This window comes from Theobroma cacao, chromosome 1 (assembly GCF_053813885.1).
Source record: "Theobroma cacao isolate CCN51 chromosome 1, ASM5381388v1, whole genome shotgun sequence".
In the NCBI taxonomy this organism is placed as follows: Eukaryota; Viridiplantae; Streptophyta; class Magnoliopsida; order Malvales; family Malvaceae; genus Theobroma; species Theobroma cacao.
The window spans coordinates 39483316-39500909 of record NC_142639.1 but is presented as its reverse complement, the minus strand read 5'-3'; the positions used below and the strand labels follow the sequence as shown (position 1 = coordinate 39500909).

General features: G+C 33.1%; 3 protein-coding genes across 3 annotated transcripts; all 3 read left to right on the top strand.

Annotated features, from left to right (window-relative positions):
• Nucleotides 1-3315: 3315 nt before the first annotated feature.
• SLD2 (Fatty acid/sphingolipid desaturase) lies at nt 3316-5176 on the top strand. Its single transcript, XM_018114009.2, has one exon. It carries the CDS (start codon nt 3576-3578, stop codon nt 4917-4919), a length of 1344 nt encoding a protein of 447 aa, XP_017969498.1. The 5' UTR covers nt 3316-3575; the 3' UTR covers nt 4920-5176.
• Nucleotides 5177-10642: 5466 nt separating this feature from the next.
• Nucleotides 10643-12653, top strand: LOC18614051 (DUF2358 family protein (DUF2358)). Its single transcript, XM_007051611.3, has 2 exons — nt 10643-11150; nt 11905-12653. The coding sequence occupies exons 1-2, from the start codon at nt 10792-10794 to the stop codon at nt 12311-12313; spliced, it is 768 nt and encodes a 255-aa protein (XP_007051673.3). The 5' UTR covers nt 10643-10791; the 3' UTR covers nt 12314-12653.
• A 1045-nt stretch (nt 12654-13698) lies between these two features.
• Nucleotides 13699-17080, top strand: ABIL1 (ABI-1-like 1). The gene is made up of 9 exons (XM_007051609.3): nt 13699-13941; nt 14739-14821; nt 15078-15228; nt 15328-15427; nt 15558-15650; nt 15772-15856; nt 15969-16021; nt 16132-16220; nt 16630-17080. Exons 1-9 carry the CDS (start codon nt 13849-13851, stop codon nt 16780-16782), a joined length of 900 nt encoding a protein of 299 aa, XP_007051671.1. The 5' UTR covers nt 13699-13848; the 3' UTR covers nt 16783-17080.
• Nucleotides 17081-17594: the final 514 nt, after the last annotated feature.

The following is a 17594-nucleotide window of genomic DNA, read 5'->3' as shown; positions in this document are numbered from 1 at the left end:
CACTTTAATCCCATTTTATTTCAAAATGTATTAATGACAGTTTAACTATTCATTACCATTAATCAATAATTATTTATAAACATGACAAAACATAATTATTCTTGAATAATTAAAAAATAAAAAATTGCAAAAATATCATAATAAAAATATTTTTCATTCAACGTTTATTATCTTTAAAAATTAAAAAAAATGGCATATAACGATGAAAAAAGAAAAAATTCAAAGAAAGAAATAAATCATTCAAAATTATTTTATTAACAATTCAAAAAATCTCATAACTTTGAAGTGAAAAAACAACAACCTAAAAAAACATAAGCAACAAGATTCTAATTTATTCTTGATCAATGGTGGTTACTCAGTGTTCTCCATCAATTTGATGCCATAGGCTTGACTTCACGATGTAAGTTTTGCTTTGCTTTATTCAAAATTTACCCAAAAACAACTGAGAAATCATTTGAAACAAAAATATGTTTTTTTTTTTTCATTCAAATCAAAATATTATAATGCATATTGTCATTGATTCACAAAATAAAGTAACAATAAAATTAGTAGAATAGTTTATATATATATATATAAAATAAACAGTTCAAATTGACTGCAAAAGTCGTCTTGCGGTCTGATTCTTCAATCGAAGGTGGGCCATAAGCATCTAGAATCAGGGTATCGGTCCAATTCCGTTGATGTACGATAACATGTGAATGTTAGGCTGATACTTAGCCCTAATAAATAACAACACTGTTGCTTGCCCCTAACTATTTTCTATCACATTATTGATTTTTTTTTTTTCAGATCTCTCTCATTTTCTTTGACGACCTTGACTCTTCCAATGAGTGCAGTTGTTTTTCTTTTTGGTTTTTAAAATCATTTGCAATTAACTCCATAAATCTCTATAATAATACTTAACAGGCTGAATGTCGCATTAGCGGAACAATTAATTAACATTATAACTTGATATTAGTAGGCCACAAAAATCTTTTGAAGTACAAGTAGGAGCAATTGTTAAATATACAGCTTTGCCTACTCTTTACGCTAAGGTTTCTTTCCTCCATGAGAAAGCTTTATACTACGTTATAATGTATCTTTTCCTCATTTTCCTCTAATGACACATCACTTTGTCTACATTCTTTCTCAATTTACTTACACAACATGATTAAAGCTTCCAGCATGAAAGCCGTACAGCCTTGTTCTTTTTTCTAAAGACAATAAATAAAGGTATATATCGCTATAGCTAATTTAACTTTGCTTAGAAGACGGCAATTCATTGATAGCAATGACAGTAAATGGAAAACAGATCTGAAAAAAAAAATGAAAATCCATAATTAAAAATAGTAACCGGCGAGGATGACATCTGGCCCCCGAGGGTACTAAATTTGAACCAGCCCTGGGGACGCTTGGTGCTCTTCTTTTGAGTGCACGGTTGTCAAGGTTGATATGACGTGGCTCTGACATGGAATCATTAGTTAACGTAACGTCCTCACGTTCTGGCCATAAGCAAAATAGGAAAATTCATTTTTTAGGTAATTTCCAGATTAATAAAAAAAAACAGAAGGGTTTGTTTCATTTCCAGATTTAGACTGATTTTCCACGCTTGTGAGACACAGGCGCTCCTTCAAAATCCAAGCCCAACCAGCTGTTATTTTCCCGACAAAGGCTCCATGGAGTCCCAGAAGTTGAGCTGCTCCATTCACTTGACTCTCGTGCCTTATTTCTTACACCTTAATTCTTTTTCCAAAACACAAAAAGCTCTATCTTAAATTAGAATATTCGTAAATTCTAAAGCATATTCCCTTTTTTATTACAGGGTAATGGTTTAAGACGAAATTGATGATGGAGATCACATTGCCGGCCTGTTAAGGAAACGATTATTATTATTATTTTTCCTTACAAGGTGTGAAATGTATAAGTTTATAGGACCAGCTTGTTTATGGTTTTCTTTTTTTGGTTCAAATGTATTGCCTTTTATATTCATTTCCTTGATATGTACAAATTCAATTTTCTTTTTATATTTTTGGAAAATATCTACTCATTTATCTTTGTATTATTGCGTTTTATCACAATTGATGCGTGCACATTTGGAACGTCATGCTCACCCCTGAAAGTCATATCTGATAGTCTAATTTATTCGAGATTGAAATATCCTGAGATGCTAATGGAAGCAACTTGCATTGAATATCGTAAAGAAAGAAGCAAAAGAAATTATTACATCCAATAAAAAGTTATGCTCATACCAAAACGATTAATTATTTTGCTCTTCTTGATGGGGACACCGTTCTCTTCTTCCTTGACTTTCACATGAAAGAATCATCCATCCGTACGCATTTATGGTTACCAAAACCAGAAAATAATAACAATAATAATAATATTGTTTAAGTGAAAAATAATTCTGTCATGAGAAATTTCTTATCAATCAGACATTGAATACATGCCAAATTATCGGTAAAATTTATATTACGAATTGCGTTAATAAAAGATAAAATATATCTTAAATTTATAAATAAGATGCTCATTCACTTAATGAATAGACATATTTTTTGAATTAAAACTATGAAATTTATCTAATTTTTCGTTGATATAGTATACTCTTTAGAGATATCAAGATGAAGGTATGTCCAAATAAAGGTAATTTTCTCTTATTTGCATGTGGAAGTGTAATATAATGAAAATATCACATGCTTGAATAAGATAAGATATGCCAATTTTTTGAACTATATATATAAAATAGTTACAATAATTATTAAATTAATAAATAATTTTTTTTGAAATAAAAACAGAAGTGGGAGACAACTATACTAGTACTCTGTTTATTTTCATAAAATATTATAATCTTTTTCAGTTTTCACTGTATGCCTTTTCAAACTTTATGTTGAATGGTTCAAAAGGAAGAAGAAAAGAAATGGAGAAATATTGCCTGTCAATTGGCTAACAGGGCAGTGTTTGTCTCCATAAACCCACATGCGATACGACCTCCAAAAGCTCCTGCACCGTTCCCCAAAATATCTTCACGGTGTTATTAGCAATTAATAACCTGCAACGCGGCCTACTTTACATCCCTGTGCCCTACGGCCTACCCTATCAAAGAGCCCTTCACTGACATATGGCCCACAGATCTTGTCCAGAAAAAAAACAAAGATTGTGGAGTACTATAATTCTGAAGTTGGTAAAAATATAAATGACTTGGGATTCAATATTTTAGCCTTTCCGTTGTCGTGGTATGAAACGACTACCTAACGGCTGATGATGAACCGCGTGGGCTTCGCTGTCAAACTCAATCTAAATCTCTCCCTTTGTGCGCTGTAAATCATAAATAGCCTCGTAAAAATAGTCACAAACCAGAACACCAAAGAGGGGTAGAACATAGATAAACGTTGAGAGAGAGATAGGAGGGGGGGGTGAGTTATTCGATCAAAATCAAATCAAATCAGAATCCCGGTTAGGAGGGGTGTGTTCTGTTGAACAAGCCAACCCCGTTTTGAAAAATAAGAAACATCAAAGATCAGGCGGGGTTTTCTTGGTTTGATTCGTATATGGTTTTAAACCATCTCCCCTTTTGAAGAACAACGTTTTGTTTTGGCTCAATGGAGTGTGAGAAGAAATATATTACCGCTGAAGAGCTGAAAGAACACAACAAGCCTGGAGATTTGTGGATCTCTATCCAGGGTAAAGTTTACAATGTTTCAGGTTGGGCTAAGGAGCATCCTGGTGGGGAAATCCCGCTCTTGAATTTGGCTGGCCAAGATGTTACTGATGCGTTTATTGCGTATCACCCGGGAACTGCCTGGAAATATCTTGACAAGTTATTCACGGGGTATTATCTCAAAGATTTCAAGGTCTCGGAGGTATCCAAGGATTATAGAAGGCTTGTCTCGGAGTTTGCCAAAACTGGTATGTTTGAAAAGAAAGGTCATGTGGCCCTTTTCTCGTTAACGTCTGTAGCTCTAATGTTTCTCGTTGTTCTTTATGGTGTTTTGAGATGCGAAAGTGTATGGGCTCATCTGGGTTCAGCCATGTTGTTGGGTTTGCTTTGGATGCAAAGCGCCTATGTTGGTCATGATTCTGGTCATTACCAGGTAATGGCTAGCCGTGGTTACAACAAGCTCGCTCAGATTGTTTCTGGGAATTGTTTAACCGGAATTAGCATTGCCTGGTGGAAATGGACTCACAATGCACACCACATTGCCTGCAACAGCCTGGATTACGACCCTGATCTTCAGCACATTCCAGTCCTTGCAGTATCTTCACGTTTCTTCGATTCAATGACGTCTTACTTTTACGGGAGGAAGTTGAAGTTTGATCCTTTTGCAAGGTTCCTGATCAGTTACCAGCATTGGACATTTTATCCTGTTATGTGTGTGGCAAGGGTCAACTTGTATCTACAAACATTCTTGCTATTGTTTTCAAATCGGAAAGTCCCAGATAGAGCTTTGAATATAATGGGGATCCTTATATTCTGGACTTGGTTCCCTCTCCTGGTTTCATGTCTACCAAATTGGCCAGAGAGGATCATGTTTGTTCTTGCCAGCTTTGCTGTTACATCCATTCAACATGTTCAATTCTGTTTGAACCATTTCGCAGCAAATGTATATGTTGGACCTCCAAATGGCAATGACTGGTTCGAGAAGCAGACAGGTGGAACATTGGATATTTCCTGCTCTTCCTGGATGGATTGGTTCTTTGGTGGTCTGCAGTTCCAGCTAGAGCACCATTTGTTCCCGAGGTTGCCCCGATGCCAATTGAGGAAGGTTTCTCCGATAGTGAGGGATCTCTGCAAGAAGCACAACTTGCCTTACAGGAGTCTGTCTTTCTGGGAGGCCAATCGATGGACTATTAGGACTCTCAGAACTGCAGCCCTGCAGGCCCGGGACCTGACCAACCCTGTTCCTAAGAATTTGTTGTGGGAAGCTGTTAACACTCATGGTTGAGGATCTGTTTCTTTCTTGGCCCGGCGTATTTTTCTCGGGGTATCGAAATTCAATTTCTTTTGTGTCCAGTGTTTAGGATGAAACATCGGTTGCTTCTTAGCACAATCAGAGTTTTATCGTTTATCTGCTCTTCTCTTCTTTCATATACGATTCAGATATTCTTGAATTCTTTGCTGGTCTATTTTTCTGTTAATCTCAATGAGCAAAGGGCGTTTTTAACCTCTCTCCTTTTGCTTTTGGCTTGAGCCTTGGCTGTAGTTCTTTCCATGCCACAAGGTTTCTCATTTTTCCCTATACTTGATTTTTGGATCTTGATCAATCTTCGTTAGCATACCTACGACCAACAAAATACAGTATAATAATAAGCAAGAACAAACACAGTGCGAGGGTTGGGTATCGTGGTACGTGACGCTGAAGCAGTTGTGCAAGGGAAATGGGTTTCAACTTCAAGGGCTATGCGCTAGGAATTATGAAGAAATTGAAGATTGCGCAGCACTAGACCTCTCTCCAGTTGGTTCATTTTCTTGCTCTCTCTCCAATTGGTTCATTTTCCTGATGTAAACCGTGTCCTTTGTTACTGCTCATTGTCTTGAATGAAATTATTTTCTTTCAAAAAAAAAATATGAATTTAGTTTTTCTTTAATGTAATTTTAAATTTGTTTCATAAACATAGCAATAGCATTTAAACCTATCCAAACGTGAAAAGCACTCGTAAACTAAGCCCATACTACATCAGTCTCACATAATATTCTTCCTAGTTGTCGGTGCTACAATTATTTTTCTATTTCGCCCCACCTTTTAAAAGTTTTTATATATAGTATTTTATTGAGGTGAAATTAATCAATATTGGACGGACGGCATGTTTCTTATTAGAACAAAAAAAAGTAATATTCTCTTTCTTGCGTGAAAAAAATTCTCCTTTTGTTTTTGGTGAATAGAGGTACATAGAAAGAAAATAAACTCTTCCAAAACTCCTTTCCTCTGTGTGTTTCTCTTTTTGCACATAAAAATCGTCAACATCATGTATTCTGTTTTTAGGCATTTTCCACAAAGCTAATCCAGTAATCTGTAAGCATGTAAAAGGGAGAACAAAATGACTTAGACAGATTCCACCCCAGTTGTTTGATACTGGTTTCCTTACCTTTTATTTTTTTCCTCTTTGGCAGTTTGATTGTGCTTACTATTTTGTCGGATTGGAACCATTTAATACAGTTTTCCCATTGTATTTGTATATAGTATTGATAATAATGGCATGACGCTGCAATGCTATTTGTAGTTTTAAACTTGTCACATGCATGGGTATATATGATTATGACATAATTTTTGCTACATAAAAAAAATTCACATTAACAAATAAAAGTGAAAAAAAATTGTTGAAACTAATATCAATTTAATTTTTGATAAAAACTAATTCCAATTTTAAATATGGTTAATAATAAGGTAATTGAGATATTACATTATTATAATATAAAAATACACAAAAAGATATGCAATTTTTTTTTTTTTTGAGCAAGGACGAACAATTTATATTTTGAGCGAAGAAGAACAAATTAATATTTTTTTTCCTTTATTGGAACGGGCCGCATTTGTATATTAAACCTGCTAAATGGTTCATATTCTTAAGTCAAATGGCCTAGAATTTTTAAATTGTTTCTTTAAATTCTCATGTAGGGAATGAAAAATGGAGAAGGGTCCAATAGATAATGGGGGTCAAAATGGGCCCAAAAGAAGCCCAAAGCTCAATAAAGGTTCATCAGTTTGACCCGACGAAGGATTCAGATCAAATTCTCACGTCCCATGACATATCCATGAGATTGGCTCGAAATCATCAGATTTTTATTTTTATTTTCGTTTTAATTTTGAGTTTCATTCTGAATTAAGTTTCAAATCAAGAATAACTATCTTGATGTTTTCTTTATAAATATTTTACATTGTTCTTGATTTGTTTTTATTATAACTAGCATTGATTGGAAATATCTTCAATGGAAACAAGAAAAATAAAAAGAAAATAATTTATCATTTTATTCAGCATATTGTTCTTAATATGTTATGAAATTATTACAAATATCATACAATTTTGGATTGCTATTTGCATTGCTTTTGGAAAGGTTTTTTTAAGAAATGTGATATTGATATGTGAACTTGTTTATGAGCAATAATTTTTTGAATACGAGTTCTTACAAACAACAATGACTATAAATTTCTAAAAAACAACAAAAAATGAGTAGGAGGGGAACTCTTAAACAAGTTTTATAAAACAAATGAGATTGATGTCAATGCTGCAAATAATAAACTTTTTTTTTTCTTATTCAACCAAAACTTCGAAGATTATCTTGAACTTGCTCAATCATTTCATACAAAACTTACTAACCAACTCCATTTTACTCAAGTGGCGTGTATAATTATTAGAATCCCCATTTTACTCCTTAGTACAGTGTGGAATTACTGGAATGATTCATTTTTACTTCTAATTGCAGTGTGTAATTACTAGAATGAGTTGTTTTTTGAGTTTTTGGAGAATAATTTGGATAAGTTTCATGGCTTCATATTTCAGTTTTTAAAATATTAGACTATGGACAGGATTTTGAATTCAAAGTGAAAGATGCAAAAAAGGATTTATGGTAAGGTTGATACAACTCAAATATTTGATTTGTTTGATAAAGATTTATTTAATGCAACAGGATAATTATATTTTCTAGCATCAACCAATAAGATTTTGTATTGAAACATCTGACAAGTTGAGAATTATTGATCTAGGTTAATCCGTCATGTTTTAGTTCTCACCTTATATTTAAATAGGGGAATATTGTGTTTTACTTTGATATTTGAATGCAGCTATGTGAAAATTTTTATATAGTAATTAGAGGTTCATGTAAGAAAAAAAAACCTAATTTGAGAGGAAAATTGAATGATTGCCCTACTTATTTTTCATTCATTCTATTTCAATGGATGTTTGTTGAAAGGTTGTTGACACTCACACACTAAGAAAGGGGAAGAGGAAGTCAATGAAAGTTGTTGAAAGGTTGTTGACACTCACACAATAAGAAAAGGGAAAAGGAAGTCACTAAGAATGTGATAAGACTCTTTTTCAAATGACTTTTTTTTCTTGTGTTTTTTCTTGCATGACATTTGTATTTATATTACTCAAAAGAGGATTCTAGACTCAAATATTAGATTCAAAAGATTTTTCTAGATTCATGAATAATAAGTTTATAAATATATTAATAACAACTAATATTAATATAGATTCATGAATATTTAAGTTCATAAACACATTAATAAGATCAAATTTCAAGATAAATATCTTGCAATTCTCGGCCTTAAATTTGAACCTTTTAGAATTCCAATAATAAACCTTAAGTTCTGAAAGCTATCATTCTTGAAGGAATTTGTAAAAGATTAACAACTTGATGCATAGACTTCACATACTCTAACTCAACTTCCTTCTTAGTAATGCATTATTGAATATAATAATACATTGTGTCGATATGCTTGCTTCGATCAAGAAACACTTGTGGCATATTTGGTTCACTGGAAAGAATAGAATAGGAATATAATAGCCATTCCAAAGGAATATAATAGCCATTTCAAAGGAATATAATAGAGGAATAATAACTATTATGTAGATTGGTTCATGGGAATGGAATAAGATAAAAATTGCTATTATTACTTATTCTATTATTTGGCTGGCAGGAATAATTTTAAGAATGGTTAAGAAATAATGAGTAAATGATAAAAATACCCTTTATTAAAATTTAAAGATTTTTTAATTAAAAAATAAAAAAAAAACTATGATAAAAAATAAATACTCTTTATTAAAATTAAAGAATTTATTTTGTTAAAAGATAAAAATATTCTGAGCAATAAAATCAAAATAACTTTTACTATAATTAAATAATATTTTCATCAAAATACAAACATATTTTTATTATAATTTAATAATATTTTGTATTAGAAGATAATTAAACCTTTTATTATAATTAAATAATATTTAATATTAAAATATAAAATATATTCTTCATTAAATTTAAATAATACTAAATAATATTCTTTGTTACGTTTATTATATTCAAATAATAATATTAAGTAATATGCTTTATAATATTTATTATAGTGAAATAATATTAATATATTAAATAATATTTAAATATTTTCATTTCCCTTTTTTTGAAAATGAAGTAAAAAATTTTGTATCTTTTGTGCTTTAGAGAGAGGAGTGAGGAAGAGAGAGGAAAAAATAGGTTTAATATTTTTTATAAGGTAATTTTTTAAATTGTAAAAGGGTATATTTATCTAATCAACTTTTTTTCTTATTCCCAATAATTTGGAATAGCTATTATCAATGAGGGCCTTGGTAATGGCTATTCAGGTTTCTCTTGGAATAGTTATTTTGAAGAATAACCATTATATTGAACAAAATACAGCTTTATCTCAATAATGAGAATATGAGAGAAATAGTTATTCCATTCCTCCCAACCAAGCATGCTCTTAATTCTTTGCGAAAGCTTGAGTCATCTTATTGTCAATCATGATTTTTGTAGCATCTGTTTGCTTCAAGTGAAGTTACTTTAACAATCTTCTCAACCATATGACAAAGCAAATGTAAGAGATGATTGCACACCACGAAATTGTATTTCTCGAAAGGAATATAAAACCAATTATTATGAAGATTTCTTGTAAATCACTATTATAATAATCCTTCAATTTGAAATAGAGGATGAATAAAAAATCCCATAGTAAATAATAGCTTTAATTTAACATAGTATCCTCTTCATCATGTGTAATTTGTTAGGATTCTTCATGTAACAACTCATAATCCCAACGGCAAATAAGATTTCAAGTCTTGTGCAAGTCAAGTATCTTCAACAAGACTTGAACATAATTGAATCGATCTTCTTGATTTTGGACAATTTTGTTCGAAATTTCATGGTTGTTAATAGATTTACTTAAATTCCCAAAAAAATAATACATGAGTTTCATGCCACTTGTCTCAAATCCTTGAGTCATAATCTTCTTGAAATCTTCAAATATTTTTAAATTTTTTCTTATAAAAATAAGATTATCTACATAAATACAAAAGAATAAGAAATCTTAAAGTATATATTTAAAAAAACCTCTAATTATTTACAAAAATTCAAATAAATCTTTATATGTTTATTGTATTCAATTAAGTTTTTATATTTTTATTTTAAATCAAATAAACGTTTATAACTAATGATTGACTTAATTATAATGTCACTTGTCATTCTATGTTATTGATATTAACATAATATATTAACATGTCATAACGAATGATGACGCGAAACGATAACTTGATTATATCATATTTTTCACTATTGATGTATCGCGTTAACACCAAATAGACAAAAAATGATAATAAATATTTTAATTAATAACAATTAATCAACTACTAATTATAAGAGTTTATATGACTTAATATAAAAATATTAAGACTTTATTAAATAAAAAAATTAAATTTTCTTAAATAATTAAAAAAAATTTTAAACATTAAGTTAAAAGTTTTTTATTTTACATAAAAGGATATGAAATTAGGCTAGCCCATAAAGTCTTTAAGGGCCATAACCAATAATCTGGATTTAATTCGATTATCTTATTTATCCGAAACTCCTCCAATCACAGTTGACTGACTGACTGAAAATGAAACGGACTAATTATTTTGCAAATAAAAATATAAAACTCATTTATCCAAAACTATTCTCTTCGGCTTTTCACAGTTTCTCGCTAGCCACGCAAACCTATCCTGGAAACTTCCTACTTTATTCTGTAGAAGAAAAAATGGCAATTCATACCCTTTCGTTCTTCTAATTCACGTTCTCCTGCTGTAAAATTTCCTCTGGAATCCTACCTCTAGATGGCATTTCTCTTACATTCACCTGAAATTTGCACCGCCTCTGCAAAAATTTTCTCTAACCCTAACCATAGCCCTAAATTCCTCAAGAGCCTCACCATCTCGAAGAATGATGACGAGAAAATTTGGTCGAAGGCTAAGGTTAGGTTTGGTCTAAAAGATGTTGGAGCTATGGTTTCAGGTTCGAATAAAAGCTTGAGGTTGCACGGACAATTTTCGGCTCCAGTGAAGCGAGGATCGAAGCCGAGTAAAGAGGAAGAGGAGAAGCAGAATTATTACGTTAATATGGGGTACGCAATTCGGACTTTGAGAGAGGAGTTCCCAGACCTCTTTTACAGGGAGCTCAGTTTCGATATTTACAGGTTCGAATTCAATTCTTTTTTTTTTCCTTCTTATTTTTGTATTCCCAGATGTTATTTGATCGCTTTGAAATGGAGGGAAGAGTAGATAATCGTATAGAATAATTCAAATATTTTAAAGTTCACTTGGCTTCAAATATTGAAAATTTTGCATCAATTGAGTGGAATAGTGCCCAAGATATAATCTTTTGTTCCTTAGCAACTAAAATGATTAAGTACTGTTGGTTTTTGAATTCTAATGGTTAGAGGTTAAAAGCAACGCCATAAGTTTGTACATAGCCCATATCCATGCGCTCTAAGCTTATGTTTTTGATGGAGTGGCTTGTTATTGGATTTTCTTTAAGTGTTGCTTTTGGTCTGAATGTTGATTGTTGAGTGTGTATGTGCAAGGGAGAAACTTCGGCTCTTAGCTAGGACCTAGAAGTTAGCCTGCTCTGTGATGCATGTTCATGTTATGCTGATGGTTGGCAAAGTTATGCTGTATCTGAATAATATCCTATATTGCCGTGCAGCTGTCTTTGCTAGTGCAAAACAGCTTGCTTGAAGTCATATGCATTTCTATGTGACACTTGTGTAAGGGAAGGAGAGAAAGTTCGCTTATTAGGTTATTTTATTTAGTAGATTATTTGCCTTCAGCTCTTATGGTCTTATCATCTTCATCATCATTAAATTTTATACAAAGCATGTGCTTGGTCGTTTTGCAGTCTGTCCATCTTTAATACTTCATATTCTGACAAGTTACTTCTCCTCTGTTTAGGGATGATATTGTATTTAAAGATCCTCTCAATACTTTCATTGGAATTGACAATTACAAGTCAATCTTCTGGGCACTGCGATTCCATGGGAGGATATTTTTCAAGGCTCTCTGGCTTGAGATTGTTGGTGTATGGCAGCCTGTGGAGAATGTCATAATGGTTCGCTGGACTGTCCATGGCATTCCCCGAGTCCCATGGGAGAGCCGTGGTCGATTTGATGGCACTTCTGAATACAAACTAGACAAGAATGGTAAAATCTTTGAGCACCGAGTTGACAATATTGCTTTGAATTCGCCCCCAAAATTTCATGTGCTAGCCGTGGAGGATATAATCCGAACCATTGGTTGCCCCTCAACACCAAGGCCAACTTACTTTGAGATTTCATCATCTTCATCTTCACAGAGGACATAGTAACAGCAAGGCTGTTTCCAAATTTTGGTATATAGTGTGTGTCATGGTTGAGTAAGCATTGAGCAATAGCTTGAGATAAGTCTCAATGTGTAAAGCTTGCTTTAGATCACAAAGCAAGCACTCGTTACCGCTTGGCTTGTATCTGGTTGGTAGCATCGGGAATTATGACTATATTCTCGTGTTATGACCTCAAACAATATAATGCAACATTGTCCAATATTTGTATAATTTTGTACAGTGCAAGTTTGGTGTAAGTAGTTGTAGCCATAATTGACTATCTTCGTGATCAAGATAGAGTGAAAGCAGCAATAGTAAATACTAAGATCTGAATGTTGTTTAACTGAGTTTCTGAAGGTGAATTATACTCTGGGTCCATTAACTTCTTCTGGAAAAGTTTCAGGTAATCTTCTTTCCCGGCTCTAAAGCAGCCTTTTGAAGGTGAAAAAGTTGAAATGTCATTAGCGTAGTTGTTTCATGATCACAGGTGCATTATCTAGTTGATTTCGATAATTATGTCACTTAAAAAAGAAAAAAAAAAAAACAGAAGAGGAGCAGGCATACACCATGTGATAATTCCACTTAAAGAAATTGCATATAATCTAGGGATCCTTTCTCTTTTAAAATAAACAAAATTACTTCCACCACTACTACTATATGCCAGCTGGAGCTTCACACCGATGCCTGATGCAAAAATCCATCAGTATCTGAGACGAAAAGCTATATTCCATAAGAGCCACCAACCTTTCCTCCTAAGTCCCACAACCATCAGTTGTTTATTATGGTAAATTCACAACCATCATTGCACCATGATTAATAGCGTTGGCCATGGGCCTAACTCCCACGTCGAATTTATATAAATTTCAGTCAATAGCTTTTCATTTTTTCGGAAAAAGGGAAAAAATGAATTGCTAATATTCGATAAAAATCTAAAAATCCAACTTCACTTCAATTGACAGCTTTCAGTTGACCAGCTCTCACACCACCCGCGGGGCAAAACCGTCCTCTTAAATCCATTTCTTTCGAAAACGACAACCTTCGTTAGCTATTGTAATATTATTTTAATAAAATAAAATAAACCACCGAATGGAGTGAAGTCTGTCAACTACCACATTAAACGAACGCAGAGGCACAGTCATCAGAGAGAGAGAGGGAGACGCTTTGCAATTAAATACAACAGTAACTCCCCCCTTCAAAAAGAAAAAGAAGTTGTAAAGTCATTTTCCCTTGCTATTAACTCCAAAAATTCTTAAACAAATCTTCGGAATTGCTTCTACTTCACTTTTCTTTCATATTTCTACTTTCTCTCCCAAGTTTGCTTAGCTATCCACCAAAAACCTAACCTCCCCCCACCCCTTAAATCTCTCCATTAGTCTAACTCTTTCATCGTTTAATAACTGCACTGCACTTCACCTTTTTATTTCTTTTTGGGAATTCTTGTGCGTTCTTGAATTTTCTTCTTCTTTTTTTTTTATGGTTTTAAGATTTAGGGGTCTGGAAATTTTTGTTGTCGAAATTTATAAGAGGAGGTGACCGCAATGGAAGTGGAGTTTCCCAGGCCTGAAAATCCCGCCATGACGTTCGACGAGGTCTCCATGGAGCGTAGCAAGAACTTCGTCAAAGCATTGCAGGTTCATTTCTTGATTACGAGTCTTTATCTTTTGGGACCAGATCTGGTTAATTTTTTAAAATTTGATTAATTTTTTATTTTTGTCCCGTTTTAGTGACTGTTTGACTTCGAAGTCATTGCTAGATTGCTGACGCCTAATGTGCTCGAGAGAAGATGAACTGAAAATGGCTTTTGTTTGGCTAGGAAATTTGTTTGTGTGTGTGTGTGTTTTACCTTTTCTTTTTTGTTCTTTTGGCGTCTTAATAAGCAGAGTTGACGGTTTAGTACTGAAGACCTTAGCATTTATGACTAAGTTAAGAGTTAGATAGGTTACAAAGCGAGAAACTAGAGTTATAGCAATGAATGAATCTATGCTAAGTTAGATATTGCTTCAATTCGCTAGAAAATACAATTTGGTGAGTAGGGTATAGGCTTATGTTTTTCATTGAAGAACAATGATTTCTTCATTTCCATTTCTGAGGTTCCAGCCGTACTATCACTGAAGTAGAAATTGAATTGAATTGATGAGGTAATGAAAGAGCTCTTTCTGAGATTGTTATGTTCTATAATGTAAGAATATTATATTAAAAGAAAATTGGAAAGTGCATGCATCTGATAATCTGAATGTATAGTCAGTTCCAGACCTTTTTATATGTGTGAATATATGCAAAAGTTGAGAGCTCTATTTGGTTTGCTAACTTGACCTCGGTGTTGATTTCAAAGCCTGTTTTTGTGAATTTTTGGGCTTATGTGGTTCAAAAGCTTTCCAGCATCTCATTGTTACACAACTTGAGAATTTATCCCTATGCCTTTCTGCAGGAGCTCAAGAACTTAAGGCCTCAGCTCTACTCAGCTGCAGAATACTGCGAAAAGTCATATCTCCAGAGTGAGCAGAAACAGATGTAAGGCTGTGTATTTCACTGCATAAAATGTTGGTTAGTTCATTCATTGTTTTTTGACAGCCTTTTCATTTTCATGCTAGCAAAAGGATGAGTGACTTTACAACATGATTGACTTACACAAGAAGCAAGCAATGGCTTGCCTCTATGATGTTTCTTATATCAAGCTTGCATGCTTATGCGTTGTATTTGTTTGGGTTACTTGCATCCTTTCTCTTCTCATAATGCAACTCCTTTTCTTTGTGGATACATCCATTAGGGTACTGGACAACCTGAAAGATTATGCTGTACGGGCTCTTGTTAATGCTGTTGATCACCTTGGCACTGTGGCTTACAAGTTAACTGATCTTCTTGAGCAGCAAACATTGGAAGTGTCAACCATGGAGCTAAAGGCATCTTGTTTAAATCAGGTAATCTCTTTGCACTCCTCTGGTTCTCTGGTTTACTATGCTAGTACAAGAACAATATCGAATGGATGGGCCTGAACTTATTTAGTTTGTTAATATTAGCAACTTCTTATGTGCCAAACATATACGGATAAAGAAGGTCTCAGGCAGCAGCAGTTGTTGGCATTTATCCCAAGACACCACAAGCACTATATTTTACCAAGTAAGAGTAGTTGATAGAAGCCTTTGTTTTTCTGGAAGCTAGTTAGTGGGTAAAAATTTTAGCATGCTTCTCATTCCCTTTCCTTTTTCCTGTTTGTTGGTTTTTTTCCTTTGTAATTCCTCTAAGCCAGATTCTGTCAATAAGAAGGTACATTTTAGTCCACACATACAGACAGATCCTAGGCAAAACTATTTCCAGGCAAAATCTCGTCTTCAGCCTTCAGGTATAAGGTCTCTAAGTAGGCAGGGAGTCTTTTATTTTTAGTTGTTCACTGCATTGTTTACAATACTTTCTCTTAGGAAGAAGTTGAATATCATGTTACTTACTAAATGTTTTAAGTATAGGTACTCCTGCATCAAAAACTCTTTCATGGCACTTAGCCTCAGAAACCAAGTCTACTTTGAAAGGGACTTCACAACCTTTGGCAAGGTTAGTTTGGCCAAACAGTTCATTGTTTGATGGATAATTGTATTTTCCTTTCAGTGTAGTTCTTCTAATCTTCTACTGAGAGCAAGAAGTAATTGACATTGCTTACATGCAGCAATGAAATCTCAAAACCTTCAGGCAGCAGTTCTGAGGTTTTCCAGTTATTGGGTATGTGTATTAGATCAGCAGCTCATATCATTGTTGTTATATGATAAAAGAGTCAGCTTATGATTAGGCTTTGTATGACAAGACTTGTATTTTGACTGTAATTCTTGCAGAAAATGGAGATAATACGAAGGCAAACTCTTCAGCAGCACCTTTTCCTGCTTCTAATGCATTTGTGCCAACATTGGGTATCACACATAGGGTAATGTTTCAAACTACAAGAATACAGACGGACATGTTTGTCATCCTTTCAATTGATGCTTCTTGGTTAAAACAAGAGTTGATGGATGGCTTTTCTTTTCTGTTCATTTGTAATTTCTGGAAAATGTTTTTTGGAATTTATAACTTTTATTCCGTACTCAAGTCATTTTCTAGGAACCAACTTCTGCTCCAAGTGGCCTTGTTTCATATCTTCAGATCTTGAGTGCCTGTGTGGTTAATATAGGCATCTGCATCAGCATGGATACTTTTGAGTACCTGCTTGTCTTTATATTACTTGCTAATGCAGATTTCTGATTAAGAGATTATATACCCTCTTTTTGGTACAAATCCGTCTCAGGTGGATATTCCTTTAGTTGTTGCATGTTTATGAAAAAGTACTGTTTTTGCAGGAGTTGGAGGGTTCCAAACCTTTGACGGCGTTCAGGTCATTTGACAACCCAAAGCATGAGATTATACGTGCACCTGTTAGAAGCAGAAGTATGCTGTCAGCTTTCTTTGCCAAACAGAAAGCACCGAAGCTAAAGGCTGGATATGTTGCATAAATCTTTACCAAACAAGCCAATGGCGCCATTATGTAAATCTCTCCCTTATGCGGATGGAGTTGCCTGTAATTATCTCCCTTGTTTGTCGTTCCGTAGTTGATTCCTTCATTAGTAGTTTTAACAGTTGCTCAAGATGAAATTTTCTTTTCTCTTTTTTCATCTCTGTTCTCTTATTTGGGTTTTTAATAATGAGCAATATGTATAAAATATCTGATAACGAAGGTGAGTAACATCTTCCACCCTCTCAATAATTACTTCAGCCTTCATCAATGAGCCTATAAATTGATTCATTGCAGGTTATCTTCTAGCTTACTTTTTTCTTGTGATATGCCTGTGTTTGAGTGGAAAAAGATAATTTCAAGTTGATGCTTCTTAATTTACCAAGAATGGCCATAATTTTTCCATTAAAATGAATTGTAATTCATGATGGTGATTGATGATTGTAGTCATAATTTTTTGTTGCAAATCTAAGGTACGTTACTAATTGGATCTAATAACAGAAATTATAAGATATATTTATTATTATTATTATTATTTTATAACAATATAGTTTTTTTTAATTAGAAGAAGAGAGATTTGAATATTAGATTATCACAATTTTTTTCATTCAAATTTTTGATATTTTCATTAAAATCACGCATCATAATCCAAACTCACTTCATAAGTTAAGATTAAATCAACATAATTGAAAGGAGTTGCCATAAGCTTTAATACAAATTACAACTATTGGAATTCAAACAACATGAAATTTAAAATTTAAATTATGTGATTTAAAAACTTTTAAATTTAAGTTATTAATGATTAATTTCATT